The 11073-nt window shown below is 44.5% G+C and overlaps 1 protein-coding gene across 2 annotated transcripts in view; it reads right to left on the bottom strand.

The window, feature by feature from the left end:
* Positions 1–362: 362 nt before the first annotated feature.
* The window catches only part of gucy2f (guanylate cyclase 2F, retinal), a 240884-nt gene continuing 230173 nt past the window's right edge, over positions 363–11073 (bottom strand). For both annotated transcript variants that reach the window (XM_043692449.2, XM_043692450.2), the window contains one exon: positions 363–1986. In XM_043692449.2, the coding sequence (XP_043548384.2) occupies positions 1902–1986 (85 nt within the window). In that variant the 3' untranslated portion in view covers positions 363–1901. The remainder of the gene's footprint in view (positions 1987–11073) is intronic.

Genomic DNA, 11073 nt, shown 5'->3' with positions numbered 1-11073 from the left:
GGTCTGGCCTACATGTGACTCTAGACCCACAGCAATGTGGTTGATTCTTAAATATCCTCTGGGCAATTAGGGAGGGGCAATAAATGCTGGCCTCAGCAGTGATGCCCTCATTCTGTGAATGAATACAAAAAACTAAGTAACTAACATCAATACTTCCTTCAGAAAGAATGGAGAAATGTTTTAGTATTTCCAAATAGATAGCAAAACATGTAGAGGTTCAAAAGAGTCTATATTACTGTAAACTGTACAAAGGACCACCCAGTCTATTGTGCTTCCTCTCTCTAATTCATTAAGTTCAGATGTAAAGAGTGCAATCTCCAAATGTGCACGTGTTTCATGAAGTAAGAACATAACCTCATAGATTGTATTCTAAACTCACCCATCTTGAGTGATACTTTATTGGCTAAAAATATATACATATATTTTCCTTTTGTAACCCATCTTCCCCATTTTTCCTCCATTCTTGAGCAGGTAATCTTATATTCGATATCGTTCGTCAATTAGGAAGGAGCGTACACCATCATTTCTCTCCCCTACCGTCCCCTGACTTCTCCCAGTCTTCTTTCTCCTCACTCGCACCCCGAGCCTGGTGTGTCAATACCAGTTTTAAAAGGAGTTAACAAGCCTGCCCTAATGCCAGCCCCTCTCTTATTCCGCATTTGGGGAAGAAACATCTCACCTCATTCCACCTCGCCGTCTTACTGCACAACTCCAATGCACCTTGTTGGGTAAATCCCAAATTTGGAAAGAGAGGGGTGTGAGGGGGAGTCATGGACTTGAAGTGCCCATGGTCCACTGCTCCCCTGAAACAGCAGGACAATCTGCCTCATGCTGACGTGCAGTGTAGCGTACCCATGGTAAATCTGGCATAGCCAAAGCTAGGGCGTTGCTGTAAGACTGGCTATTTACTCAGCTTCCAGTTCAGAATCTGGATTAGTGGGGCTGGAAGAGCACAGCAGTTCAGGCAGCATCCAAGGAACAGCGAAATCGACGTTTCGGGCAAAAGCCCTTCATCAGGAATAAAGGCAGAGAGCCTGAAGCGCGGAGAGATAAGCTAGAGGAGGGTGCGGGTGGGGAGAAAGTAGCATAGAGTACAATAGGTGAGTGGGGGAGGGGATGAAGGTGATAGGTCAGGGAGGAGAGGGTGGAGTGGATAGGTGGAAAAGGAGGTAGGCAGGTAGGACAAGTCATGGGGACAGTGCTGAGCTGGAAGTTTGGAACTAAGGTGAGGTGGGGGAAGGGGAAATGAGGAAACTGTTGAACAGGAGCTTGTGTGAAAGTTACTTTGGGTTGTTCTTTAGGGTGCTGATGGGTGAGTGAGGTGTGGGGTGAGGAGGTGAAGGCTTTCCCATTGCTCAGATCACATTCTACAAGTGACTTTCATTGTTTCTCCAGCATATTCTGTCCATAAATGGTAGAAGGATACATAGGTGGACCTTTGACCGAACTGGGACTGGCCAGTCGGTCATTTCCCATTCTTTTTCTTTTCACCTCAGCAGACAAAACAAGGGTACACCGTCCACAGATACATAGCAATTAGAAAGTCTCAGGATAAGGAACTTAAAAGCTGGACAGGTATAATGTTTGGAAACAGAACTACTGTGGAGTATATTTGCTAACCAGACTTGAAACCTGTGTAGCAGTGCAGCTTCTTTAAACCTGCCACTGTCCAATGGCATGGAGCAATTTAAGAGATACATGACCTCTGTTCCTCCCCCTGCCCTTTAAATAGAAGAGCTGCTGTGCTGGGTGGAACAGAATTAAAGAGATCTGCTTCGATCTCATTATAGCGATGAGCTTCCAAGAGATTGAGCTGAGCTTCTTCAAAAAGCCCTTGGCTTTGACAGCGAAGGTGATTCCAACTGGGCAGTGCTCTCACTTTAACACCTCGCTCTCCTTGTTCAAGCCCTGTGTTTGTCAGCCTTCCTGTTTACTTTCCTGAACATCATCGTAATTTCTTCTGTCACCGTCTTTTGCCAGTCTTCCCTGTGGAAAGAATCAAAGGGGAGAAGGAAGTGAAACCGAGAAAGCAGACACTACAGAAACCAAGGCACCATACCTCACCGAGACCGTAAACCGGAATTAAAACAGAACATACTGGGAATACTCAGCAGGTTTGTGGAGAGAGAAACAGGACTGGCATTCCTGGATAAATACTAGCAAGCACCTCCGCAATGATCAAACTAACTTCGCAGTCCTGACCCAAAAAGTTGACCTTCCTGCTCCCCCAGTACTATCTGACTTGCTGTGCCTTTCCAGCTCCACATTTTATCGACTCTAACCTACCAGTACTTTTGGCTTTTCCCTCAATCCCTTTGACTGGGACTCTGAAGGGACTACCCATTCCATACCCTGCCTTTCTGCCCTGACCCCTTCTCTCCCCTCTCAGTGTACCCAGCTTCCTCAGTTCGATGGATCATCTTCCAGTATTCCGACTACCTCCCATCATGATGTTGCCACTCGGCATGCCCATTCCTTTCCCTTTCAGCATGTTGCTGGGACCATCCCAACAGCCCAGCTCACTTCTCAATCACCTTTACCTTTCCCCAGCAGCCACCTATGGAAGCAGAGCAGTCTCAATACTTGCCCTTTCAGTCCCTCCCTCCCTACCATGCAGGTCCTTCATGGTAATACAAGTAACCTCTCTCAATGTAATATCCTGTCCTTACTGCATGTGGTGAAAATGTGTTGCTGGAAAAGCGCAGCAGGTCAGGCAGCATCCAAGGAACAGGAGAATCGACGTTTCGGGCATGTGGGGTAATCTCCTGGACAAGAGGGGGGGGTGGTGCCCAAGCGCAGATCGGATGATTAGCCCACCAGACTTCCCCCAAGATTCCTATTACTCACCTTTGAAATGATTCATTCCAAACTCACACTGACCTCCTTGTCCTTAGATGGCTCATGCAGTGAGGAGGAGGCGGTTTTGGAAAGGCTGCCGGAACTGAAAGTTGAGACATCAGCAGGACCACAGCTCAGGGCAGCAAAGGAGTGGAGGGGGTTGTATATCTGGTCCAGCAATTTCAGTCCCTACCCCTAACCAGGCTAGGTTGAGATGAATCCAAAGATCGTGAGGGAATTATAACTGGAAATTACTGAGGCAGTGGCTGTAATCCTTCAGTCCTCCATGGACACAAGGGCACAGAATTGCAAATGTTCCCATTCCAAATTCCAAACATTGCCACCTTGTTTAAAAAAAAGGTGTAAAGGTAAACCCAGTTTAACTCGGGCACTGAGGATGCCACTAGCATTGGGAATCTAGTGATTGTAATTTGGATTCATTGAGGAAAAGGAAAGCAAACGTGAAGACTTTAGGGACAAAAATGGGTTTAACTCACTTTTAAATGAGGTAGCAGAGAAGGTTGATGAGGGTTTGACAAAGAGTACTTTGGCCACAGAACATGTTTGCCAGTGATAATGACGTCATTGAGCTTGGTTGAGCACCTCCTGCTGGTGGGTTTAAAAGTGGGGGAGGTAAGGAGCCAGTCCAGCAGGTGACCTATCTGCACCTATCTCTGAGCTGTCAGAAATTCGACAGCGGATAACTTTTAGGGAGCGATATGGACTCCCTGCTGTAGAAAAAATGTTGTGAAGCTTGAATGAGTTCAGAAAAGGTTTCCAAGGATGTTACCAGGATTGGAGGATTTGAGCTATAGGGAGAGGCTGAATAGGCTGGGGCTGTTTTCCCCGGAGTGTCAGAGGCTGAGGGGTGACCTTGTTGATGGTTTATAAAATCATGAGGAGCGTGGATAGGGTAAATAGACAAGGTCTTTTCCCCAGGGTAGGGGAGTCCAAAACTAGAAAGTATAGGTTTAAGGTGAGAAGGGAAAGATTTAAAAGGGACTGAAGGGGCAATGTTTTCACACAGAGAGTGGTGTGTGTATGGAATGAGCTGCCAGAGGAAGTGGTGGAGGCTGGTACAATTACAACATTTACAAGACATCTGGATGGGTATATGAATAGGAAGGGTTTAGAGGGATATGGGTCAAGTGCTGGCAAATGGGACTAGGTGAGATTGGTGTGTCTGATCAGCATGAACTAGTTGGACTGAAGGGTCTGTTTCTGTGTTGTATAGCTCTGTAATACTATGAGCCAAACCTTTTTCAGCATGTCACTATCGGAGCCTGTTCATAAGCAGAGTAAAACATCCTGCAAAATAATAGGTGAGCTTTCTTCCTTTGGAGAGTAAAAGCTGAGAAGGTTTATTAGAATTAAAACTCCAGCACACTATTCCCTTTCATGTCCTTGATACGTCTCTCAGGAGCTGTGTCATTCTACCACCAAAAGTTTTGCAAGTCAAAAATTCAACAGGCCTTAGGGAGGTGTATGTCAGCAGAACAACAGTGCATTTGGTTGAGAACATTTGGAATGCTGCACAGACATTTTACGATCAGTCCATGCCTCTGAACCCTCTGCACTTTCATGGAGGTGCTGGTTGTTACAAGGTAATAAAACCCTTTTGAGAGAGATGCCACTTTTGGGTGTTATATATAAATACAAATCTCCCACTATCAATATCCTGGGGGCTATTATTGACCAGAAATTCAACTGGAATCACCACATAAACACATTGGCTACAAGAGCAGGTCAGAGATTAGGAATACTACAGCGACTAATTCACCTCCTCACTCTCAAAGCCTATCCACGATCTACAAAGCACGTCAGGAGTGTGATGGAATACTCCCCACTTGTCTGGATGAATTCAGCTCCAACAACACTCAAGAAACTTGACACCATCCAGGATGAAGCAGCCCACTTGATTGGCACCACATCCACAAGCATCTACTCCCTCCACCACCGGTGCTCAGTAAATAGCTTGTGTACTACCTCCAAGATGCACTGCAGAAATTCACCAAAGATCTTTAGAGAGCATCTTCCAAACCCATGGTCCATTTATATCTAGAAGGACAAAGGCAGCAATGCAGGGGACCACCACCCTGTGAAAGTTCCCCTCCAAGCCACTCACCATCCTGACTTTGAATTATGTTGCCATTCTTTCAATGTTGCTGGGTCAAAATCCTGGAATTCCCTCCCTTATGGCATTGTGCGTCAACCCACAGCACATGGACCACAGTGGTCCAAGAAGGCAGCTCACCACCACCTTATCAAGGGCAACTAGAGACATGCAGTAAATGCTGGCCCAGCCAGTGACATCCACATCCCACCGAAGAATAAAATAAATTTATACACTTCACATAGCACGGGACAGAAAGAGAAATGAAACCAGAATTAAGCAAAAGCTCTCCCATCACTACCACAAAACATCACTGTTCAAAGAGGAAGGAAAGGAAATGCAATGCAAACCAAAGAAAATTCCATCGTACACATTGCAAACATTCACATGCACCAGCATCACACTACCTCAGTTACTCCTTCGCTGGAAAGAGCTGCTGTGCTTTTAACCTTCTGACCTCTCCAATCTCATCCAGTTGCAAACCGTGACCATTAATTCTGTGGAAGATATTTAGACAGCTGCAATATCTCTATGACTCTATGACTCTTGTGTACTTGGGTCCAAACATGGGACTCCCACCCGGTGTATGGATCCACCAGAGTAAGCCAGTCGTAACCGCTGTTGTGCCCACATCTCTGCTTTGCTCATGTCTCAAACTTTGCCCCTTCTGATGCCCTCTCAACCGCCAAAGCTGAGAATTATGGGTTTGAAGTCCCAATCTAGGGTTCAATCACCTTATAGAGGCTGGCATTCCATTGTCATGCTGAGGGAGTGCTGCATTGTCTGAAGAACAGTCAGTGAGATGGAATGTTACTGGTATTGATCGTTGTTAATACATCTTTTGGACGAGTTATTGGTATGACTTAGGAAGAAAACAGCAAGATAGTTATCCCCACTATCTTGGGAAATAATTATCCCTCAACCAACATAACCAAACAATACCAAGATCTCATCCTTTATCACAGTGTTTTTAGTGGGAGTTGCTGTGTGTATATCTGTTGCATTTCCTACATTACAGTGATCACACTTTAAAAATTGTCTATTGGCTAGTCTTCAGGTATTGAAAGGTTCTATTGAACAAATGTTTCATTTCAAATTAAATTCTTTTGATGGACGTTAAGAGGGACACTGAATTGTGCAAGGTCTGAAGTCCCAGGCTCATTTCCTAATGTCTGTGGAGCTAACGTGTCTCAGCTGAGGCAACAGTCACGTTGTAATCACTAGATTCTCTGGCTATGGATCAAGGACAGGAAAGGTCTGTTAAGATTACTCATTCAGACCATTGGTGAATGGGAAAGTGTATGTGCTGATGTGAGGTGAGGATAGACTCTTGTTTGGTCATAGAACATTTGGGCAAAGTACCGGTGGCATAGAACCATCAAGAATCTCTTTACACAGCTTAATAAACTCCATCCTGTGCTCAGATTTATTGCTGAAATGGAGCAATCAAACAAGCTCCTTTTCCTCGTTCTATAAGTTGAGACATCTGCCAATTGTTCTGTATGGCTATCTATCAAAAGTCTATGTTCGCTGGTCAGTACACGTGTTGGGATTCTTATAGAACCACAAGCTACTGGATCAAGCTTAATGTCAACCTCATGAATGGGGACCTAGCTATCTGCTCATTGGGTCCACTTCATGCTGAGCTAGGCTATATCAGAATTATTCTGCATTATTATGGATACCCTGATCAAATCATCTCTGTATTTCATAAAACACATGAAATGACCTCTGGTCATCATGGTATGGTGGGTGGGAATAGGAATTTGAAAAGCTAACAGATCAACAATGATCTTACTGAATGCTAGAACAGGGTCCAGGAACTGAATAGTTTCCTTTTACTACTGTTTCCTATGTTTGTACGTTCATGCTTATATCACAAGATGATCCCTGGAATGGTAGGCCTAACATACGATGATCGGTTGAGGATCCTGGGATTGGATTCATTAGAGTTTAGAAGGTTGGGGAGAGATCTAATAGAAACTTACAAGATAATGCATGGCCTAGAAAGGGTGGATGCTGGGAAGTTGTTTCCGTCAGGCGGGGAGACTAGGACCAGTGGACACAGCCTTAGAATTAGAGGGGGTCAATTTAAAACGGAAATGAAGAGACACTTCTTCAGTCAGAGAGTGGTGGGCCTGTGGAATTCATTGCCACGGAACCCAGTGGAGGCCCGTAAATGTCTTCAAGGCAGAGATTGATAAATTCTTGATCTCGCAAGGAATTAAGGGCTACGGGAAGAGTGCGGGTAAGTAGTGTTGAAATGCCCATCAGGCATGATTGAATGGCGGAGTGGACTCAATGGGCCGAATGGCCTTACTTCCACTCCTGCGTCTTATGGTCTTATGGTTTTATCACACATTTCATTGAGAGGGGGTTATGGAGATTTCTGACCTTTGCTGCATTCCCATGACCAAACCCTGACCCTGCCTGGTCTGAGATTTAAGATTTAATTCTAAGAGAACTAAAACTTCTAAGTAAGATAACTGACTGCATCTCTATGCTCAATCTATCAGGTCATCTCAAGCTGAATAAATTGGTGTTCCTGACCCAAGTTTGGTTTCTTGCATTATCAACCTGAACATTGCAGGAGATAAAACTGTGGTTCCTTTTAACAATGTTTCATCACTGCGCTACAAGACTGTCAGAGGAGGTGATGACCTGCTGATATTATCACTGTCACTGTTTTGGGGACCAGGGTACACAGCCAGCCTTGGCAGTTTTGGAATTTCAGTTTATTTTTTTAAAACCTGGAATTAAGAGTCTAGTGATGACCATGAAACCATTGCCAGACCTATAGCAATGTGATTGACTTTTAACTACTCTCTGGGCAGTTAGGGGTCAGTAATAAATGTTGGTGAAATAGGGATCATCAATAAATGTTGGGCAGTTAGGGGTCAATAATAAATGTTGGGCAGTTAGGGGTCAATAATAAATGTTGGGCAGTTAGGGGTCAGTAATAAACGCTGGGCAGTTAGGGATCAGCAATAAATGCTGGTCAGTTAGGGATCAGTAATAAATACTGGGCAGGTAGAGGTCAGTAATAAATGCTGGTCAGTTAGGGATCAGTAATGAATGTTAGTGAGTTAAGGGTCAGTAATAAATGCTGGGCAGTTAGGGATCAGTAATAAATGCTGGGCAGTTAGGGATCAGTAATAAACGCTGGGCAGATAGGGATCAGTAATAAATGCTGGGCAGATAGGGATCAGTAATAAATGCTGGGCAGATAGGGATACGCAAGAAATGCTGGGCAGTTAGGGATCAGTAATAAACGCTGGACAGTTAGGGGTCAGAAAAATGCTGGGCAGTTAGGGATCATAAAAAATGCTGGTCAGTTAGGGATCAGAAATAAACGCTGGGCAGTTAGGGATCAGCAATAAATACTGGGCACTTAGGGATCAGTAATAAACGCTGGGCAGTTAGGGATCAGCAATAAATACTGGGCACTTAGGGATCAGTAATAAACGCTGGGCAGTTAGGGATCAGAAAAAATGCTGGGCAGTTAGGGATCAGTATTAAATGCTGGGCAGTTAGGGATCAGCAATAAATACTGGGCAGTTAGGGATCAGTAATAAATGCTGGGCAGTTAGGGATCAGCAATAACACTGGACAGTGAGGGAGCAGCAATAAATGCTGGGCAGTTAGGGATCAGCAATAAATGCTCAGTAGTTCGGGATCAGTAATAGACGCTGGGAAGTTAGGTATCAGAAATAATGCTGGTCAGTTAGGGATCGGCAATAAATGCTGGACAGTTAGGGGTCAGAAAAAGTGCTGGTCAGTTAGGGATCAGCAATAAATGCTGGGCAGTTAGGGGTCAGAAAAAATGCTGGTCAGTTAGGGATCAGAAAATTGCTGGGAAGTTAGAGATAAGTAATAAACCCTGGGCAGTTAGGGATCAGCATTAACACTGGACAGTTAGGGAGCAGCAATAAATGCTGGGCAGTTAGGGATCAGTAATAAATGCTGGGCAGTCAGGGATCAGAAAAAATGCTGGGCAGTTAGGGATCAGTAATAACTGCAGGACAATTAGGTATCTGTAATAAATGCTGGGCAGTTAGGGGTCAGTAATAAATGCTGGGCAGTTAAGGGTCAGAAAAAAGTGCTGGTCAGTGAGGGATCAGTAATAAATGCTGGGCAGTTAAGGGTCGAAAAAATGCTGGTCAGTTAGGGATCAGAAAAAATGCTGGGCAGTAGAGATAAGTAATAAACGCTGGGCAGTTAGGGATCAGCAATAACACTGGACAGTTAGGGATCAGCAATAAATGCTGGGCAGTCAGGGATCAGTAATAAACGCTGGGCAGTTAGGGTTCAGTAATAAACGCTGGGCAATTAGGGACCAGTAATAAATGCTGGGCAGTTAGGGGTCAGTAATTAACACGGGGCAGTTAGGGATCAGAAAAAATGCTGGTCAATTAGGGATCAGAAAAAATGCTGGTCAGTGAGGGATCAGTAATAAACGCTGGGCAGTTAGGGATCAGCAATAAATACTGGGTAGATAGGGATCAGTAATAAATGCTGGGAAGTTAGGGTTCAGCAATAAATACTGGGCAGTTAGGGATCATCAATAACACTGGACAGTTAGGGATCAGCTATAAATGCTGGGCAGTTAGGGAATGGCAATAAATGCTGGGTAGTTCGTGATCAGTAATAAACGCTGGGCAGTTAAGGGTCAGAAAAAATGCTGGCCAGTTGGGGATCAGAAAAATTGCTGGTCAGTTAGGGATAAGTAATAAACGCTGGGCAGTTAGGGATCAGCAATAAATGCTGGGCAGTTAGGGATCAGCAATAAATGCTGGGCAGTTAGGGATCAGTAATTACCACTGGGCAATTAGGTATCAGTAATAAATGCTGGGCAGTTAGGGGTCAGGACTAAATGCTGGGCAGTTAGGGACCAGCAATAAATACTGGGCAGTTAGGGATCAGCAATAAATACTGCGCAGTTAGGGATCAGTAATAAATGCTGCGCAGTTAGGGATCAGAAAAAATGCTGGTCAGATAGGGATCAGCAATAAATGCTGGGAAGTTAGAGATAAGTAATAAATGCTGGGCAGTTAGGGATCAGCATTAACACTGGACAGTTAGGGAGCAGCAATAAATGCTGGTCAGTTAGGGATCAGTAATAAACGCTGGGCAGTTAGGGATCAGAAAAACTGCTGGTTAGTAAGGGATCAGCAATAAATGCTGGGCAGTTAGGGGTCAGCAATAAATGCTGGACAGTTAGGGATCAGAAAAAATGCTGGCCAGATAGGGATCAGTAATAAATGCTGGGCAGTTAGGGATCAGCAATAAATGCTGAGCAGTACAGGATCAGTAATACACGCTGGGTAGTTAGGGATCAGAAAAAATGCTGGTCAGTGAGGGATCAGCAATAAATGCTGGGCAGTTAGGGATCAGTAATAAATGCTGGGTAGTTAGGGGTCAGTAATAAGTGCTGGGCAGTTAGGGGTCAGTAATAAATGCTGGGAAGTTAGGGATCAGTAATAAATGCTGGGCAGTTAGGGATCAGCAAAAAATGCTGGGCAGATAGGCATCAGCAATAAATGCTAGGCAGTTCCGGATCAGAAATAAACGCTGGGCAGTTAGGGGTCAGTAATAACTGCTGGACAGTTAAGGGGCAGAAAAAATGTTGGTCAGTTAGGGATCAGAAAATATGCTGGTCAGTCAGAGATAAGTAATAAACGCTGGGCAGTTAGGGATCAGTAATAAATGCTGGGCAGTTAGGGGTCAGTAATTAACACGGGGCAGTTAGGGATCAGAAAAAATGCTGGTCAATTAGGGATCAGAAAAAATGCTGGTCAGTGAGGGATCAGTAATAAATGCTGGGCAGTTAGGGATCAGCAATAAATACTGGGTAGATAGGGATCAGTAATAAATGCTGGGAAGTTAGGGTTCAGCAATAAATACTGGGCAGTTAGGGATCATCAATAACACTGGACAGTTAGGGATCAGCTATAAATGCTGGGCAGTTAGGGAATGGCAATAAATGCTGGGTAGTTCGGGATCAGTAATAAACGCTGGGCAGTTAAGGGTCAGAAAAAATGCTGGCCAGTTGGGGATCAGAAAAATTGCTGGTCAGTTAGGGATAAGTAATAAACGCTGGGCAGTTAGGGATCAGCAATAAA

The sequence above is a fragment of the Chiloscyllium plagiosum genome, unplaced genomic scaffold (assembly GCF_037043375.1).
Source record: "Chiloscyllium plagiosum isolate Xiang-an unplaced genomic scaffold, Cpla_swu_hap1 HiC_scaffold_6, whole genome shotgun sequence".
NCBI classification, from domain to species: Eukaryota; Metazoa; Chordata; class Chondrichthyes; order Orectolobiformes; family Hemiscylliidae; genus Chiloscyllium; species Chiloscyllium plagiosum.
This window is presented reverse-complemented; position numbering and strand designations above follow the sequence as displayed.